The following is a 20,547-nucleotide window of genomic DNA, read 5'->3' as shown; positions in this document are numbered from 1 at the left end:
ATGTTTTAAAGCCTCTGCATGGTAAGCCTGCCCATCCCTAATTCAAGTGGAAATAAGAGGCTTAAAGCTCATCCACTTTCTCTTTAGATCTCCCACCCTAAAGCTCTGTCTTTGTAGCACTGGAGACAATACTCTGAAGTGAATGTTACGGTTTAAGTGGAAGTCTCAGTTTGTTGATAGTGTTAACTGGATCATATGGTCGCAAAGAGCACCTTTAGAAGCATAATCCCTTTTTGTTGTTCGATTACAAATGAGAAAAAAGACAGATATAGTTAAGTTAGAGGTCATTTATTGTTTCTCTGGACTGGACCAGAGCAAGGCGAATGATATGCAGTAAAAAAAAAGGCATCCATCAATCCCAACAGTCATAGTGAAGCATCAATCCACAGGCACTGTGCATGGAGTACGAATTTACCAGAGTGATTGTGTAACTGTTAGACCTCACAGTCTCGTGTAAAATCTGCCTCTGAGTGGAGTGTGAAAACATCTGTAAGAGTGTGTTTGTTCGCTGTTGTAGACAGTCACTTTTGTTCTGATGCTGCTTCCTGCAGCTGCTCCTCTGATGCAGAGGGCTCAGTAACCTCAGTCGCTGTGTCACCTTTGTTCACAGTGACCAGCAGGAATTCTTCCTTCGCTTGGGCCTGTGAAGGATCTATGGAGCCCATGCCGTCTGTCAGTGGGTCGGCGTAGTTGGGCGATGCGAACACCTGGGCTCCTCTCTCCATGGTCACGTCCCAGTCCTGGTCTGATGGCTGAGGTAGACTAGCCAAGAGTTCCTACATGCATAGGTAAGAGATTTACCATTAAAGTTTTCTGCACTGATCTTGTTGCTGTACAAACATAAGTATAAACGTACCTGCTGTCTCTCCCGGTCATTATTCCTCACAGCACTGAGCAGGCTCTTTGTGAAATTTGCGAGATCCTGGTATTTTTGTTTTTGGTTCTCTAGCTCATTCTCTAAGAACTGCACTTCCTCATGCTGAAACAGAAGAATTGAATGTGCCAAGAAGTTCAAATCAAGGGGACAAGACAGTGCTTATAAAACAATGGTAGTTTACTTATATAATAAAAATGACATAAGTCATCTTAAGATGCTTTAAAAAAGTAAACAAGTCAAATTTATTACAGATCAATGGATTAGTCAGTCGGTGTAGCATCAATCTGGATAAATGTGTTTTTACCTTGAATTCCAACAGGCTCTGCATTTGCTCTAGGTCTGAAGCCACCAATTCACCATCGTCATCATCATAATAAGCCTCTTCATCCTCATCAATGACTTCAATCTTCTGTCAAAAGCCCAGAACAAATAAATGATGACATTGCTAAGAAAATTTTAAATGATAATTTCAAGTCTTGGGTATAGAAAAGGGATGGATGGATGGATGGATGGGCTATTATCTGCTCTATGGCTGGATGATATGGCACAAGGAAAAAATCCATTCCATTTCTGCTCTCTTACATTGTATTTTCATACAAACGAATTACTAATAAAGCCATTCTTATTTTCATATTTTGTTTCTGTTAGCCAACATCACAATGAATGAGAAGTAATAACAAATAAACTATCGAGACCACACATTAACCAGCATTCATTCATTTTTCAAATGCTACCTTTTACAAAACACCTTTAAGCCTAAGCAAATTGTCCAACACATTCCTACATTTAATGCAAGTTAGCAACAATGAGGAGAAGCTGTCAGCTTGTCTGCAGCTCTCCTTGTTGCTGACAAATACATCGTGAATGGGCTGAATCATAAATCAAGGGAAATACGCGGTTACAGTTTTACAGGGAAAACAGCATCAGATTATATTCATTTTGGGGAAAAATAGGAAATACATTAAAAAGTGGGACTACCACGCAGCTCTAATCTGCTGAAAATTAATTACTAAGGCTCAATTTTTGTTATGCACTATCATAGTTTTGAATTAAAGGTGCTTCATTTGCAAACCAGCTTCATCTGCTTTTACACTGTATTTTATTAATAAAAATATCATCCAACCTAAATTAGAATACAGTAAGTGAAGACTTTTTATACAAAGGCACTAAATGTATCACAACATACAAATATGCTTGTTACGTGGAAGCGGAAGACATGATTAGTCCCCACAGTGGTCAAGATCTTCAGGATAAAGGTGCCATTTACTACTTAATATAACTGATGATGAAGGAATTAAAAGGTAGAGTGTGCAATAACTACTGACATCTAGAAGTAAAGATGGGATTAGAAACGACTTGAAATGCCTTGCATAGTTGTGAGTAGATGGTGGTCATCAGTGGCCAAATTTGGTCCAGACATAAACATGTTTACATCTGTGCATGGATCCAGTGGCCTCTGGTGACTACATGTGTACTGTCTTCTTCTATGTGCCTTTTAAGGCGTTACTTATCCCAAACTGTGCTCTAGCACATATCAAACAACGTTGGCACTGCAGTTTTAATGCTCAGAGGTTCTTACTTCACATTTGTTTGTCCATTCAGATACACTGTAGTAAAAATGATGGCACAAATATGGCAGCTGCCATGTATGTGGACCCACCCACGACAAGTAGATCTAAATAGGTCATTCTAAGAGAATAAAAACATAATTCTTATAACAAAGTGATACAATACCAATAGAAACACAGTTTTTAATGACATATAAATGGTTTCTGTCACTGACCTTTGATTTTATTACACACTGCATCTTTAAAGTTACTGTTTAAAATTAAACAACTATGGAAGCTGTAGTAGGGACTGAAAAGGGATTATTAGGCATTAGAATATGACTGAAAGATGACATGATATCTGATTGCTGCCATATCAGAGTGTGTGTGCTTCAGGAAAACTGGAGTCTTGATGTTTTCTATTTAATCTAAGTCTGTCTTTCATCTCAGCCAAATGTTCTTCCCTAACTGGCGAATTCAAGCGAGACTGTGCTGTAATATCAGATGAAATACCACATTATTGGCCAGTGGAGCAGCAGTGGACACATCTGTTCCATCATCTCCATCTCTCTGTTGTGAATCGATGGTCCCATCTAGAGTTGAGAACACTGTGTAAATGCCCAGATGCACATTACGTACAGAAATATAAGTTAATGCATAGACAGTATCATAGCGTCCTTACCCTCAGACAGGCACACAGATCCCCCGTCATTCAATTCATCCCCCAGTTCAGGCGTTCTGAGCCGCTCCCCGTCAGGGCTGAGGCCCACCGGAGACTCGTTTCCTGGGGATGTGTTAGTGAATACAGCAGGTCCACCTTTAGGAGGAGGGATTTCAATACCCATCAGACGGTACTTCCTGCGTCTGTTGCTGATCCATGTCTGCAAATCAGAAAAAATAAAATGTGTGTTCAATGTACTTTGTGTAAAAATAAATGTAGTCAGTAAAAGTTAAAAAGGTTTTCCATCAAATTGTAATTCGTAACTAATTTCTGCAGAATATTGAGGAAAATCCTTCCATGATCCCAACCAGCCAAGTTAAAAAAGGCTCTGGGTAGAGAGGCACACCGCTCACAGGTTAGTGTGCATCGATTTGAAGATCCTAACTTCCTGTACTTCTTCTCAGGAAAACATTTCAATTCCTTGCAATAAACATCCTTGTGGGTGAGACGGCAGAGGGTCAGATGTGTGTTCCAGGACTGAGGGACTAAATTTAGTTCACCGGCATTCCTACAGTGGCCCTGATATATAACTGCATAACTTTTAAAGAAGTTTGCATAAGCAAGTTAGAAAACGTCTGTGCCCTAGAAAAGTTCCCCTTTCCTAAGTCAAGTCAAAGACTATCTTCAGACTGCGAGCCCTCTTTGACTTTCAGATTGGTTCCAAGATCTGAACACTTACAAAGACAAACACATTCAATTTATCACTTTTCAAACTGCACAAAAGATGTTTCTGGATGAGGAATGTCATGATTACTTGATTTCACAATAAACTGCAGTATTAAAACGGCACGAAAAATCAACCATAAAGATCCTTCAATATCATCACTTTCTATAAAAGACTGCGTCTTCACCGTATGGGCAGATCAGCGCAACTTGTGCATTTTCCCCTCCAAACAAACAGAATAAGTCATCAGTGTGGGTTTATTTATTTTGTTTGTTATAAAAATAAAAATGACCAGCTGTAGAGGACAGCTCACCAGCCTGTAGATCAGTGGTGGGGAATCTCAGCCCTCGTAAAGCAAATTGCCCATGTGTCCCTGCTCCAACACGCCTGATTCATATTAATGAGTCACTGTGCAGAACTTCATAGACTGTTGGGTCCATTTCATTTGAATCAGGTGTGTTAGAGCAGGGACACATGGAAAACGTGCAGGACTGTGGCCCTCAAGGACCAGTGTGCCACAAACATGGAGACACAGCATTAACTGTTATGCTTCAAACAAGTGGAACAAACTGCCAGTGGAGATTAAATTTTAACCAAATGTAGATGCTTTGTACACCAAAATAAAGGTAAGTAAAGTCTCAGTAACTGGATGAAGCCATGTTAATGTTTACCTAAAGTAACACTGAAATGAAATGTTATCGTAGCATTTACAAGTAAGTGATTGTGTACAAGCTGGGTTGGGCTTACAGCGCAGAATTCACTGAAAGTTACGTCATACAGACGAGAAAACCAGATAAAGTCTCAAAAACAGGATCACTTTGCTGTTCAGACATGATTGATTCGCCTTGAGGTTGATGATATTTTCAGTCATTGTGACCTGTACAAGAAACTGTATTAAATTTCCGATATATCGTTTTGTTTCTCTCTTTATTTCTGCTGTTCCTGTATTATTTATGTTTCAAACAGCAGCTGTCATGCTAAAGGACAGCTAGAAGTCAAAGCTAGCTAGATGTTTCCCTGTATTTCTAAATTCTCCTCTCAGGTTCAAAAGAAAATGCTCCCAAAAGTTTTATAATGTAGTTTCCAGATAGAAGCTTCCAAAGTCCTGGTAAAGCTCTTGTATCCTTTTCCATCTGTTTTCTTTAAACAATAATTTATTTATTGTTTACAGAGCAGAGGAGATTTAGCTGGAATGGGAATTTTTGGATACTTTACTTTGTTTCTAAATTATTTTGTAATCTTGGCATCAAAAGAAATAAATTAAACTTAAAGCCCAATAAGAAATGTCCATGTGAGTTTACACATTTATAATGTTTTGAAATGAATGAACACACAATAATCATAATACTGTGATTATTTCTCTGACATTAATCGTACCAAGAAAATCTTTAATCGTGACATTTCTATTCTGAAGCCCGGTGTGACTGAAAGGGCTATTTTTTTGTGCAGCAACGACTGGATGCACAAATCCACGACATGGTGGCCAATTTGGCTAGAACGATCCGATTTAAAAAACAAGTCTGATTTACCTGCACAGTCTAAACACAGTCAAACACAAAGTCTTGTTACTGAAAGTCGTGGAGGAGTGGTCTGAAAATCTGAGGCTGAAAACGCTGTGGACATTTTCCACTTATTTCTGCAGAAGTCCTATGCAGGAAACGTCTGTGAAGTCTTTACCTTGACTATTTCAGTGTCTACGTTGAGTTGGTTGGCTGCAGCAGTGATCTTCTCTCTGCATACTGAGCCCAGGCTGGTCATGCCCCGGTCCCAGTAGCGCTTCAGTTGGACGAGATCCCCATCACTGAACTGAGTCCGATCCTGCAGCTGAAGACAAGAACTCACAATGGGTAATAAAAAGCATATTATCTCTATCTTTATAATGTATGTAATGCTGGTGCTTTAGATAGTTTTGTGATGTTTAAACCATTCATATTCCTGCTTGGTATGATCAAGAAGTACTTACTGTTCTTTTCCTGGAGTTGCTGATAACCCAGGGGGCTGCAGATACGGCAAGTGAAGTCTATACATAAAGATATAAAACTTAAATCTTTCTAATCCCTCTGAAGGACAATGCGAGTGATACTAGAACCTCTCCTACCTGAGAACTGGGCTCCCCTATGAGTGAGGTCTGAGCTGTAAGCGAGTAGCTGCCCTGAAGTGTTGCATTGCTGTGGAGCAATGCAGGTCTGGAGCCAGTCATCGGAGGACTGCGGCTTCCCCTCACCCCTGACACCTCGGCCCCGGCCGGGCTGGCTGTCTGCTCCCTGTGGATGTGTGTTTGGGCGGCCATATTTGCCAACTCCTCTTCCCTTTGCCACTCATCTTCTTCGTCTCCAGTTTCCATGGCAATTGAGAAATTGTGAATGGTGCCCAGAGGTGCTGATCTGTGGGTCTCTTGGCTTCTACGAGCAGGAGCTTGTCTGGATCTGAGTTGCTCCTCCTCGCCCTTTTCTGTCAAAGTGAAGACTTGCTGAATGCGAGGTGTTTGTTCAGAGGAGGGGGTGCAGTTCTGGACAGGGAGGGAGGCCCGAGGCTTTTGTGGAGCAGGCGGTTGAGGTTGAGGGTTGGAGTGAGGTCTGGACTGAAGCTGAGCCTGGGGTTGTGAGGAAGAGGGCCAAGGCCGAGTTTGCGCTGTACCATACTGTCTAGTCCAGCTGTGAGGTACTACCCCTGCCCCTGCACTTACTCCCCCCTCCCCAATGGATAAAGTGCCCTTCCTGACTGCAGTGTAGACTAAAGGTCCTGAGGCAGATGTGAGGGATGGGAGATTCTGAGTGAGGGACACTAATTTGGAGTGGACGGATGAGGACGTGGAAGTGTTCCTACCCTGCAGCTCCTGGTTGATCCGAGATGAAGACGATGTCTGGACTGAAAGCTCTGAGTCTGACTGGGACAAGGGGGCTGTGGGTCTTGGTCTGGGGCGAGGGACGGAGTTCAGAGAGTAGATCCCGGTCAGTATCACATCATTATTGTTGTTGTTGTTGTTGCTTCCGCTGCTGAGCGGAGAGGAAGATGAAGGGGAGGAAGATGCTGACGAGAAAGATGGGAAGGATGAGGATGGAGGGAGAAGGTGCACACGGTTCTGGATGGTTCGTGCAGCAGCCACATCAGCAGGAAGTAGCGCCCCTGACGCCAGGCTGTGATTGGACAGCGCACCTCCAGCTAATGTGTGATTGGAGAGTAGCCCTCCGACTATTCCGTGACTAGATAAGGAATGAGATGCGCTTCCATTTTGGTCAGCTTTGGAGGCAAGCTTGCGTCTTTTGTTGCCAACCCATGTCTGCGTGGAAAGAACAACAGTAACATCACTTAAAAAGCATTTGGCAAAATCTCAAGAGCTACTAATCAGTCAACTGGGGATAATAATTTGTAACTGCACAGCCCAGACTCTCGGCTTCAATTACAAATAAAAACATGGGAGCATAAATCACTGTAAAGACTTCTGCTTCCTTCCAACTCATTTCCAAACACAAGCACGTTTAATGGGCCTACCCGGACAACGCTGAAGTCCAGTTTGGCCTCCTGAGCACATTGCAGTATTAGCTGGAAGCAAGCCTTGCTCTGATTGGTCATCCCATTCTCATAGTAACGTTCCAGGATCCTCTGCTGTTCAGCTGTAAACACTGACCGCAGGTTCATCTGAGACATGCAGAAAAATGAGGAATATTGTTGTGGTTTAATCTTTAACAGAATTGATGTCATGTGATATTTTCTGGCTCCAACGGCAACATTTTTTAGTCTTCATGTACTCACTGTCTGCAGGCCACGTCTTTGTGGCCACGCATCCATTCTGCTACTGGAGGGGAACGGGGCAGCCATGCAGATCACAGCAACACCTCCATATTTCTACGACAGCACTGTTTTGGATGTGCTCATTTTGTCTCAGTGTGTCTGGCACACTACACGGTCATGTGACTGAGGGGGGAAAACAAAACAGACCACATTCTTTTTGTGAGTGTACACAAAAGGGCTAGGTCACTTTTTATGTGCTAGACAATCACTCAAGATACTGTCATACAATAACAAAAAAAAATTATACAATTCCCTCGTCATATCAACACTGTTGATCAAGTGAAAGTTTGATATAATGTTTAATCAAAACACAGCTTGATCATCATAAAATCAGCTAAAAGGAGACCCATCACTGCTTGCTTTATGTCTGTGCTGGACATGGTGATGCAGCAAGTTCACCGCTGGTCACACTTAATGCTGCACCTTGCATGCTCAGATTTCCACTCATGAGGCTTCTAGTGGCATTTGTTTATTTAGAAAAAACTCTTCCTTCCTTGCTTCAACATTGCCTTTGATGCTTAAAAAATGAACTTGAAAAAAGTTATGATAAAATTAAACTAATTTTTGCACTGCCTAACTTACTTCTCAGTTAAACAGTCCAGTCATTTGCTTATTGTCCCTGATGGGAAACTTGGTTTACAGATAAACCCTGCAAATGAAAATTACAACATTAAACAAAGATGTCTCCATGCACATACACAAAACATGGCTTTTCAATAAAATCACCAAATAAAAACCATTAAATAAAAAAAAACACTAAAATAGAATAAAAACAGTACTTGACATATGATTCTTTAAAAACAACAACAAAAAACAGCTGAATAAAAACACTAAAATGGAATGAAATAGTACCCCAAATTTCAATAAAAAAAACCCAAAAATAAATAAATTAACGTGCATCTATTTTTAAAAAGCTATGGCAAGGAGAACAAATGTGTTTTTGATTCTATTAAACGTAATTGAATTCCATTTTGCTTCCTCACATCTATATTCTTTCTAGCTTACTGCTACATTAATGAATAGAAATCCTGATCAAGGTACATCACACCTCTGCAATTGTCTGAGACAATTATTATGAAATTCTAGGTTTATTTATGTTGGATATTCATGATTCTAATATTTGCATTCTATAGTGTTTGTACATGTATACTAATTGTATATATATATATATATATATATATATATTGTGTACACTTATATAAGAAGGGCTAAAGCACTTTCTAAAAAGGTTCAAATCCTGTAACATCTGCAGACTTCTTATGTGCACTTTTCACCAGTCTGTGCTGGCCAGTGTACTTTTCTTTTGTGAGGTGTGCTGTGGGGAAAGAACAGACTGATTAAACTGATGAAGAGAGATTCAGCATAGAGGCCTGAAAGTATTTCAGGACAACCCCTTCAGCCACAGACCCATCCCTTCCTCTGTAGCAGCCATCAGTAATAATATATATATAACACTTTTTCTGTAATATTTGTTGGTGTGCTGCTGTGACAAAGCAATTAAGGATAAATAAATTGAAATTCTACTACACTATTGCTGACTGACCTGAACTTTATTAAGCTCTGTTTTCATGGCAAAATAACAGTTTTAAACGTATAACAATGATGTATCACAAGTAATAAGCTCATATCACATACTTTTACGGGGAAAGGTTGTTGGTAAAGCTATTAAAATAGGTAGAACATGGCACAACACACTATCTAATACGTGCAAAAAAGATGCAAGGTGCAAAGATAAATATTTTAGGTGGGTATTTACACGTGTCTAAGAACCTTAGTTAGTGCGAGGAAACGAAGGAGGAAAAGCAGCGGTAACTATCTAGGATAAAGTTCCACATTGGAACTTTCGGAGAGCTGAACAACTGCTCAGAAAGTTTTGAATAAAACACAACTGGATGTTTTGATAAACAGAAAGTCGCATACGGGTATGTTGTGCGACCAATAAGCAGACAGCTGGTTTATTTTGGTCGGCTGACTGCGCATGGCTACAGTCAATATGGAAACACTGCGGCGAGAATTAGCAAACAAATTGTGGGCAAGTCAGATTAGTCCGCCGCCGAGGCGCGAGCCAGTGGATTTAGGTTTATAATTACCACATGGAAAAATCATGCCTTAGCTTTATGACTGGAAGCCAGACAGTAAACAAAACGGGTAAGAACCACTTTCCCACAACGGCCATGCAGACAGCTTTCGTTAGCTTGCAGGCCCAAGCGGCCATGTCCGAGCCAGTAAATGTTAGCTAGCATTAGCATAGCTTTCCCAGTGGATAGCTGCAGCTAAACTTTTCCTTTAAATCTGTGATTTCCCGACCCTGGAAGGTCCCTTCTCAATGGGCCCTAGCTTCGTCTGCATTCCAGTAAACGCGCTTAACAGTAGCCTTGATCGAAAAGTGACATCATTTTCCCACATACCATTTTTGATGTCAAAATCAGACGAACGTTCCAAATCAGCAGATTTCTTCACCAGTCCCCTTTGCTAGACAATGAAATCAGAATGTCCGATCATCAATTCTAATCATGATTGTGACGTGTACGCAGACAGGAGCCAATGGGAGCTCGAGATCATCGCTGTGACATTGGGAAAGGCCTGAAAACGGAGCGCCGAGGTCCCGCCCACCATTGACTTTGTTCAGTTGGTTGCTGGAGGGGGAGGTCACAGACATGGAAGCAGTCGGAACTTGGGGTGGGAAACGGCTCGTTTCCCTATTCATCTGCATCTTTTCATGAAATATAACTCTAATTTCTTTTGAAATGATGCAGCTGGACCTAAATATGTTTCACAGCAGATTACATGCTATTGTTTGTTCTGATTGCAAATGTTTTAGTTTGATTTTTGCCTTGAACTTCTGATTTCTCTAGAAGATTCTTGTTCGGGAGAAAAATGAAGCATGTACTATGATTATGAATACACAACTAATTCTCATTTTTTGTATTTGTTTATATCTTACTTAAACCATAATAAAACAAAAAATTCACTAATTTTCACAGCCTGGTTCTTTTCTAATAGCTAATTGGTAATTTGAATTTGATGTCAGCAATCAAACAAAATTATCGGTCAGATGTTGTGTAAGGGCTTTGTTGCAAATATTAAGTTATTATAATTCCAAGTCACTATTGCTTTGATCTAAAGTACATTACATTTATTTTTGGTGGAAGAAGTAATTAAGACTTTTGTTCATTTATAAGACTTATTTAATATTATGTTTGGAGGTAGGATGTTTGGACATGATGTTTAAATGTTCATATTTCCAGATGTTCAGAAATCTTGTTTCTCATATGTTGCAGGAAAATAGGAAATAGGTGCAGTGATTTTTCTTTATTAAATCTGTGCATACATAAATGAAATTGCACTTAGTAAGGCAATCTTGTGAACTTGAAAGTCAGTACTTTACTATTATCGTTATTCTTCAGCTCATCCTAAACCTTCAAAGACAAGCTTTCTTTAATTTCATAAAGCAAACCTTAGTAATAAGTGGATAGATCTTTGTTGCTGTTTGTTTCCATCTCTGTAAGATAAATCCACACTGCCTCAGTAAACAGTAGATGGATCAACTGAAGGTCCAGATGCATCTCTCAGCTTTTGTGACAATTATTTTCTATTTTATAAAGGAAATCACTTTCATATCTATTTTAGTTTTCTTTTTAGGCCTAACACTTCTTCTGCTGATCTCCTGTCCAGAGGATGCACAACATCATGCTTATATATACCATGTTTTTGACTAAAAGCTCTTTGGAAATCACCTTGTTGGTGGAAAACTGTTTGTCAAACTGTGGTTTCTTAGCATTTTCTAACATATATAACTAAAGAAATGATAACAAATAATGTCTCTTTGATGAGCAACAAAGTCGCTAAAGATACTATTTAAAAAGATTCTTTTACAAAGTTTTGTGTGTGTGTGTGTGTGTGTTTTGTGGTTAATCATCTTGTTTGATAACAGCATGGTGTACAATTAAACACTGAACATCTTCTATTGTGCTATCTATCTATCTATCTATCTATCTATCTATCTATCTATCTATCTATCTATCTATCTATCTATCTATCTATCTATCTATCTATCTATCTATCTATCTATCTGTGGACTCCATTTTTAGTTGTTCTTCGTTTCATTTAGTTCTTTATGCTTAAATGACTCAAAGGTCAGCATTAAGATGTTTAGCAAACAATAAAACACGTTCCTGGACCGAAACTGATTGAAAAAGTCAATGTACAAAAGAAAAAACAAATTGAAAGAGGTTATTTAAAGAAAAAGCCAGGTGAATCATTACTTAAGACCACTTTAAAAGATTACAAGAAAGTCTGGCTTAATGCAAAAAAATAAATAAACAAATAAAATAAAATAAAGGACGGGTGACTCCAGACTTTTGGACGGGGCCACATTAAATGTGCGAAGGGCGCTGCTTTAATCCATGACGTCACCTGTATCCCAGGTGCGCAGCAGGGGGCGCTGTTTTGCTTAATTAGGTCTATGCACCGAACAGCAACGCCTGACAACTGATGCCGATCTCCTCATACATGGAGAGTGAAGTTCGGAAGATGCTGAGAGCCGCTGACAGCTTGCTGTTTGATGTGAAGCTGCTTATACACAGACACGTTTTTGCAAAGACATATAAAATGATGACGCTGAATTTCTTCTTTTGCCTTGGAAAATAAGAATAATTAGCCTTTTTATTTTTGCCACATTACCAACAGTGTCTCAGTAGAACTCAGTTTTACGTACCGCAGATTATATATTAATTATGCAGTCTTGCATACAGTACACGATTTTTAAGGGTTCTTAAAGGGTATTTGCATAAAGCCTCTTCTCTATGCATGTGTGTCCAAGGGAGGGAGAGGAGGAGAGGTCCTCCCTATATGGTGTGCGTTGCACCATTCCCTGGTCTGTATTATGAGTGGTGGCCCTGGTGATGCTGCAGCGAGGCGGGCGGGAGGAAAAGAGAGGGGAGGGGTCGCTCGGTCTCCTCGCGCCCATCGAATCCACTTCTCACAGCGCGCCGGCTGCTGGCGGGAAAGCACGAGAACCAGAGAGAGCGAGAGAGAAAGAGAGAGAGGGAACGAGGGGTTGGGAGTGAGAGAGAAAGAAAGCGAGAAAGAAGAGAGCGTGTGTGTGCGTGTCTTGTGTGTGCGCGTGGATTGCACCACCGCATCCCGTTCACCGTTTCTGCAGGCGTCCATGCGCTGATGGAGAGAATAAAGCCAACAACCTTTTGTTTTTCCACAGATTTATCCACCGTTCTGTCATTCCAGATGTGACTGTCAAGTCGTTTTATGACGCCCGCATTGAGTCCCGTGTCGTTCATCTCGGAGAGACTGTGACACCATGGCTTTGGTTATGGAACCTATAAGTAAATGGACACCAAAGCAAGTGCTGGACTGGATGAAAGGTAACATTGCATCCCTTTTAGTGCACCTCGATCTCAACATTCATGCAGCTTGAGGTTATAGAATGATGATGGTGATGATGAGGATGTTGGTTGTGGTGGTACTGAGCAGCTGAGGGCCACACTGTGTGCATGTGTGTTCTCATCCAGACCTGCAGACTGACGTGGTTTTTTTTTTAGCAGATGTAAGTGACCACACTTCAGACTGACCAAAGTGACTAAAGTAGCCTACAACGAATCTGAGCCAGTGCAGTGAGATTATTGCCCCCCCCCCCCCCCCCCCCCGCATCCCCCCTAAAGAAGCGCTGTCTGGAGGCTCAGCATTTTGTCATCTCCCTCGCTTGAGAGCGCACTTCTCGCAAACCAAAATCCAGTCGGCTGCAGAGCGAGTCTCTCATCAATGAATGAAGAAGATATGGCATCCTCACTCACTAGCACATGCCCTCGAGCCCATATCACCACGAGTGTCCACGTGCGCGTGCGTGCATGATTAATGTAGTTCGCTGCATGCACCCCACTCCACCCCCTCCCGTCGATGCCAGCCGCACAGTCAGTTTCAGCACCGTGGACAGCGCAATGCCGCCTGCCATATAAGGCAAAGGCAGCGATCACGCTGGCTTTTTTTCTTGTTGCTCGCTTTGCTGGCACGAATCCCTTCATGGAGACAGTATGAATGAGTAATCACTAATCGTGCGTGTCTATGAGTGTGCGTGTATGTGCTGTGCTCACACACTTTCGTCATCCACAGAACTGTGAGAGAAACTGTGGTAGGCCTACTGACAGACAATGGGAAACGGACAAGGAGGGTGTCCGCAATCCCTTACTTAAGAAGATGACTTAATCACTACTTGGCTGATGACTCATAATATTACAAAAGTGGGAGAGAATACATGTGAATGCACATCAATGCCAAGAATATACAGTAACCAGGTCCTGTATTTGGCATACATCCTCTGTGACATTCAGACACCACTATTTGATTTTCCAATGCAGATTAGAAGTCAAGATACATGGAGAAATTATTTGGAATGCATTGACAATGTCCCATGGTTTGTAGTTGGTCTCCTCAACCACAGCCAGCAGAGACACAGCTTCAGCTTCTGATGTTAGAACCTGAGCTGATACATGATGGGAAATACCGTAGAAAGCACCACACTCAGAATGTGTAAAGTATGAATTTTCAGATATAAGCGTTTTGAAACAGTCAGTTTAGGGCTGAGGTGAATTATGAACCAGTCAAACAAGTGCAAAAGGTAATATTCATGTTATCCAAATTTTAAATAAATACAAAATTATGTTTTTGGAGGTTGTAGGAATAGTTAGGATTGACTGCTGTGAAAGGCTGGGGTTAAAACTGCAAATGAAAGTATATCAGTTGGATGAAGATGTATGCTAGTTTTACATTCAGCATGTTTCTGCATCAGCTGGCATGTTCTTCAGTCCCAAACAGTAAAAACTGTATGACAGCAAATGTTACTGAAGTGAAAAGAGTCCAGCCCACCTGATCCAGCAGAATATGGAAACAAGAATAATAAAGGACTTTTCAGTAAAGAAAAGACAAACAAATGCATTCGTGGTGGCTTCAAACTCTTGAAGGAAGATTCATTCCACTTGTAACCCTTTTGGTTTCCTTGTTTTCTTTCACTTGCTCATTAGCGTCTTGCAGTGTTGTCCCTTTAGTAAAGTCCTCTCCTTTCTCCTTCATAAAGCCTCAGTGGCAGGCTTAGGATCCAATCTTATTTACTTCTGAGAAATATAAAAGTCGGGCATTAATCTGTTCGCTTACACGGGTTCACTTTGGCCTCTTCGCTGGAAGTGCTTCATCGCTTGCATGCTGATCATAGTCATTTTGTAGCTTTTTTTTTTTTTTACAAAGAGGTGACATTGAGACCTTCTTTAGTAGCTCTTAGGCATTTTGTCCTGCTTACCATAAGAGGACAGATATAAGGCACATTTAGGAATTACAGCAAATATTTGTCTCTGGCATTTAGTTAATGGAAAATCACTAATAACATTTAACTTTGGAAAGCTGGATCAGCCAAAGTCATTCTGTCATCAAGGCTGTACCTTTTTGCATACATGAAATAGTAACTGTAGTACAACATCAACACTTTTTATTTATTTTTTTCATTAGTTACAAAACTTTAGAGCGAAAAATTCTTCATTAAAATATGCAGTAAAAATTAATATATGTGGTATCTAGACAGTACATAACAAAAAAAGTAGTGTGTGCATACATTTTTACCCTCTTTGCTATGAACCTCCTAAATAAGATTTAATGCTAATAATGACTTTCAGAAGTTGCATAATTAGTTCAACAGGCAAAGCATGTTTATTTGTAAAGCACAGTTAAATGGCAGGGTGATTCAAAGTGCTTTAACTTTCTTCTTTGTGCATTCATTGTGTTACACGGTCTCAGTTTATGTACACCTGTTCTGAAATGTCCTAGAATCTGCAACACCACCAATCATAAGACACCACCAAGCAAGCTCTCTAAACAGGTCACGGACTACAGAGGCTTGCAGGTTTGATAATATGGTTATGGTTGACAACTGAATATTTGACCCATCCCTTCCCCTGTTGCAGCCATCAGGCTTATAATAACCAGTAAATTTTATATATATATATATATATATATATATATATATCCCAAAAACTGCTCCAGTCTTTTGTGAACTGCAGCTATTTTACCTTGACAGTGCAGCCCTGTCATGTGTTAGAATACAGGACTTGGAGATAAGATACTCCATGTCCTATGCAGAAAATCTGACACAGCTGGCTACTATGCAGCCAAAGCAGGATATACTATTTATCCTCTGCTGTTGTGGAGGGCCGTTTCGAGCAGCAAAACACTGGTGAGGCTCACAGAAAGATGACTCATCAGCAATTGTTTTGATTTGAACACCCACACCAAAGGAGTTTCCTATAAGAGTAAGTGTGTCTGTGTCTGTGTATGTGAGGGCTAAGGTGTGTGCAGTTGATGACGCAACTGATGTGTTAAGCACGCTGTGTTCAGATCTGTGCTTGAATGTGTGAGGCAACAAAGGAATATGGACTTCTCCTTCCTTCTTTGTACTGTGTCTGTGCACTTCATAAGATCCCCCCTGCACTCTCAGGCATACAGTATTGGCTGCCTGCTGATGCATGCGACATTGACAGGAAAATGAATAAGGCTGTTCACTTTTCCTGCAGTAATCTCTCTTCTCCTGTGTGCATGCTAATGTATCGGAGCAGTCTAAAACAGGGATCTGTGACTGATCAAGAGCGTGTATGTTTCAACAATAATAAACTTTTCCACTGAAAATGTTAACCCAATGGCATCATTTGGAACACAATTGAGTAGCAAATTCCTCAACTGAAAGAATCAGCTTATTGACTGTTTGAGGACTATTTCACCATTCACCTGCAGGCAAGAATAGAGGTTAAATATGCTTTCATTTGATTTGTCAGGCTGAACTATATAAAAAGGAGAAATTTAGTGTAAGCAAAGAAAAAATATGTTAAATTCAGGAGCATATTTCAATCAGTCTTTAAAATAGTAAAATAATATGTAAAAAAATGAGCATCAGCTTTAGCAGAGGATGCATTCTGAGTGAGCCTCTCATTCCACACTGTGTCCCTTGATTTAGTCTCCTGCTGACACGGTAAGGAAGTCTGTGTTGGAGAACACACTCCCCCTGGCTCCAACTGTGATCCTGCTTCAGTTTCAGCTGCATTAAAGATTTAAGAATGGTCCTTATTATGAGGAAACACACACTTATACACACCCATAGAGGAAGCCTCCTTCAGTTCTCAATTTTTACCGGTATGCACCAAAGAAATTCACAGATGCAAGTACAGCATATGGATGTATAACGATGAACCCAAAGAACTGTGCATGTTTAACTGAATTATAAGGTACATATATGCACATTGACACATGCATAGGCACAAATTCTTGAGCAGCCGTTTTAAGTGGGGCATCGGTTGTCATGGAAACCCAATCTGATGGTGTTTGAGTCACAACACATGTCATAAGATGGGGAAGCATCGATGCATATACATGCCTGATACACAGCTAGATGTATGCAGACACTTAAAGATGCACACGTGCATGCACACACACGTTCATGAGCTTCTCTTGTTTTATGGCCTAAAGCAGAGAGCGGGACAGAATGGAGCAGGGACATAGATTCAGGAAATGGGAGGTGCAAAGTAAAATGAAAGAAAGGCTGAGGAGCCTAAGATGGGGGAGGAAATGTGGGAACGTGAAAGGGTGGGCATGACAGAGAAAGAGGAGAGGCGATGGCAGAGCGGTGCAGGGAATTGGAGATGCTGTGGGCAACATATCAAAGCACCCGCTCTATCCGGCTGCTCGGACAGAGGGGCCTGTGTGAGTGTATGTGTGTGAGTGGATATTTACATGTGATTTACTTGGTTGATTTTGCACCTGTTGTTTCTCAGCAGCAGTTTTTTTTTAGAACCACTAAAGTTAGCATGAAATAAAGTTTCTTAAAACTCTGTATGAAAAAGAGAAAGATTAAACTCCAGTAGATTACACCCCAGGATTTAAATGAAAAGTTTAAGACTTAGTAACCAGGGCTGTTGTTTATTGTATTATTGAATTAGCCATTTTAGCTTAGCTTTAAGTAGCTTAGCTAACTCAGATCAAAAGGCGTAGTTTAGCTAAATTGTTTGAATTTTTTAAATTTGATTTGATCAAATGAGCTTTACTAAATACTCTGGAATCATTTTGCTTGGCCATACTGCTACCAGTTTAACATATGCTAATCATCTGCTAATGACTAGGCTAAATAAACAAGTAGCCTTTTGTTTACTCACTTTAAATAATCTAACTGAAAATTAAGTGGAATATATATACAAATGTTATGTAGATTCTTTGTTCATCTGTATTTTACTGACAAATCAATCCAAGAACACAAGAATCAAATGTAAACCAGCATTAAGTGATTTTTTTTAAAGATGTAAGCTTTGACTCAATATTCTTCACCTACAAACGGAACTAAGCAGCCACAAATGGAAGTCAAATGGTTTATTTAATCTGTTTTGCTCTTCACCAAGCCCCCTTTAGTTGCAAAATGCTCCACTATTTTTACAAGCTGGTTGTTAAGTTGTCTTAGCTCTTTAGTGATATTTTCAATACAGTTTGTTTTATCAGCTAAAAACTGCTGTCTGCTGCAAACTGTCCCTGTAATCCTACGAGATAGTCACAAAGCTGAATTAACTTGTATCTTGCATGAAAAAAAACAAAAAAACAACATTCCAACCAATGGCACTAATGTCACTCTGCAACACTGTCTTATTCTCTAAAGCTATGCCTATGCTTGCGTTCTAGATCTTGCTAACAGCGGGGCTCTCAAACGTTAAGCCACAATACTTGGTATACTCTGAGCACTTTGCTTTTTTTTTTTTTTTTTTGGCTGGCCATGCTACACCCCAGTTCATCTCAGTGGGACATTTGAAAACAATAAGGAACAGCAGAGCATGGGACATGAGCAGGTCCGTCTTCTCTTTGACTCATGAAAACCTAAGCAAACTTGTTGCAGATATTACAAAAAGCTCAAACAAAATTAAACAAACTAGATAAAACTATTGAAGTGTCTGATTCTCAGCATTTCATAGATTTATAATTCCTTAACATTGTATAGGTTATGACTATATTTGGTAGCCTCTGTAAACAGACTGCCATTTGCTCAGAGTCAGTGAATTTTAGACTCCATGTATGGACAGGCTTATAAGTTACTAATAGTATCTAAAGCATAAGCATTATGCAGGTAGTACATCCATATTTAGATCGACTAAGCAATTTTAGACACAATATCTGTTTCCATAGTTCTCATATGAATCCCACCAACACAATGTCTCTCAGATTACCACTATGACGTGAGTTTGGTAACTTCCATAGGAAGCAGCACAAGATGTTTCCTATATGATAGCTTTAGGAATGATGTCAGAAGTAAGTTAGAGGATGTTTATTGTTTTTGGAATCTATATAAGGTTTTTTGTATGAAATGTCTTTGGGTTTTTTCAACATTGACCAAGAGACCTCCAGATCTCCGCAGAGCTGTTTAAGATGTCACTTTTTGTAATAAAAATATCTTTTTTATTATACATCAAGCTGGAGTCCGGAGCTCCTTTTGCCTCAAAGTATTTTGTCACATCACCTGCTTAAAGTAGATCACTACAAAATGGCATCATGATCCAGAGAAGAAGATTAAGCCACCAAATCGCAGAAACACCAGAACGGCAACAAGAAGCACAAACTACAGAATGCCGTCAAGAACAAATAAACAACACTATACAGTTGTGTTGTTATCAGAATTATGCACTCTTTGTACGATCCTTTGACAAATATTCATGCTGTGTAGTGGTGTCATTTTTTAAGGAGCAACGCTTACTTTATAGGATGAAAACTGCTGTGAGTCTAACATGCTTCAATATCTGGTATAAGAAACAATTTGTTTACATAATTGCAGCTGAATATAAAACTAAGTCACCTTTTTTTGGTTAGCATGAATGAGCAATGGCAAACAAGGGTGATTTAAGGCTATGTGAAAAGGGCTTGTGACACTCAACCAAACCTGTAAAGTCGTGGAAGCCCCAACTGTTATGTAAGATTGAGGGAAAGTGTAGAGTAAAAGCATGTGCCATTCCTCTAATATTACACCCAGTTATAGAAAATGTGCACCGACGTCATCGAGGCACAGAATTCTGGGAGAAATCGCCATTTTGGGTGTACCCGTCATCTGTTTACATCGGTTTAGCACTGGCTTTCGTCGTTTTAATTTCCGTCTTATTCTGAATTTCGAGTATTTAAATTTTTTCTTGAGTTGTGTATTAAGTTGCAGCAGCAACTTTGTGATCAGCGCAAAAAAAAGAAAATAATCTGAGGAATTTTATCTTGCGTTTCCCTCTTGGTGCAGTGCAGTGAATATGTTGGATAATCTCATCCCAGAGAACAGTGGACTTGTGCAGGAACTTTTTCAGGTGATGTGGTTTTGACTGGCTGTGGGCTGGATATAAAGGACAGTTTGGGCTTAATGTGAGCAGAAGTAGAAATGGCTGCATTTACAACATGTTAGCTATGAAGAGAATTATGAGAGCAGGTGAGGTGGTAGCATTCAACCGAGAATTCATGTAGAAAAGGTTAGTGGCTAGATGCAAAAAGTATGTGATTTTAAAAGAAATGGAACCAATCTGGATGAAACTCCCATGTGCAGATGAGAGCATCACCTTCCTCCACCAGATTCTGATTGTTTGTTTTTCTCTGATAATGAGTCCCAGTGTTGTTCTCTCAGACATTCAGTCACAACGTTCAGGACTGATCAGTCTTTTTAGATTTTTCAGAGAAGATCTGCCATCAAGTTTTTTGTATATTGTATTTTTTTTTTAATAAATAAATATACTTCATATCTTTGACTGCTTTCAGATTTTTACTGCTTCATTTGCAAGATGTATTTAATGAATTATTCCTTTATATTTATACATGTCTTTATCGTTTATAACGCCCATAATATATTAATTTATCAGAAATTAATCCACACAAATGAACAGAAAGTATTTATTTT

At 39.9% G+C, this 20,547-nt stretch overlaps 2 protein-coding genes across 8 annotated transcripts in view; one reads left to right on the top strand and one right to left on the bottom strand.

Moving 5' to 3' along the window:
- Positions 1-272: 272 nt before the first annotated feature.
- hdx (highly divergent homeobox) lies at positions 273-10,135 on the bottom strand. 4 transcript variants are annotated; one of them, XM_041989876.1, is made up of 12 exons: positions 10,010-10,134; positions 8,184-8,250; positions 7,563-7,724; positions 7,302-7,448; positions 5,908-7,089; positions 5,773-5,829; positions 5,487-5,633; positions 3,107-3,305; positions 2,938-3,017; positions 1,182-1,286; positions 857-979; positions 273-776 (listed from the first exon to the last, which is right to left on the bottom strand). In XM_041989876.1, exons 3-12 carry the CDS (start codon positions 7,626-7,628, stop codon positions 522-524), a joined length of 2,361 nt encoding a protein of 786 aa, XP_041845810.1. In that variant the 5' UTR covers positions 7,629-7,724; positions 8,184-8,250; positions 10,010-10,134; the 3' UTR covers positions 273-521. The 4 variants fall into 4 exon arrangements, with proteins under 4 accessions (XP_041845810.1, XP_041845811.1, XP_041845808.1 ...); XM_041989877.1 differs by lacking the exon at positions 8,184-8,250 and having other exon boundaries at positions 1,182-1,283; positions 10,010-10,135; XM_041989874.1 differs by lacking the exon at positions 8,184-8,250.
- si:ch211-26b3.4 (connector enhancer of kinase suppressor of ras 2) overlaps positions 5,570-20,547 on the top strand; it is an 80,671-nt gene continuing 65,693 nt past the window's right edge. For 3 of the 4 annotated variants that reach the window (XM_041989872.1, XM_041989873.1, XM_041989871.1), the window contains exon 1: positions 12,667-12,982. In XM_041989872.1, coding sequence (XP_041845806.1) covers positions 12,919-12,982 — 64 coding nt within the window. In that variant the 5' untranslated portion in view covers positions 12,667-12,918. Of the gene's footprint in view, positions 5,657-12,666; positions 12,983-20,547 lie in introns of those variants that run through there. The other variant, XM_041989870.1, reaches the window with a different exon arrangement.

This window comes from Melanotaenia boesemani, chromosome 7, assembly GCF_017639745.1.
Source record: "Melanotaenia boesemani isolate fMelBoe1 chromosome 7, fMelBoe1.pri, whole genome shotgun sequence".
Lineage (NCBI taxonomy): Eukaryota > Metazoa > Chordata > Actinopteri > Atheriniformes > Melanotaeniidae > Melanotaenia > Melanotaenia boesemani.
Note: the sequence above shows the minus strand (reverse complement) of the source record. Positions and strands in the feature narration are given on the sequence as shown.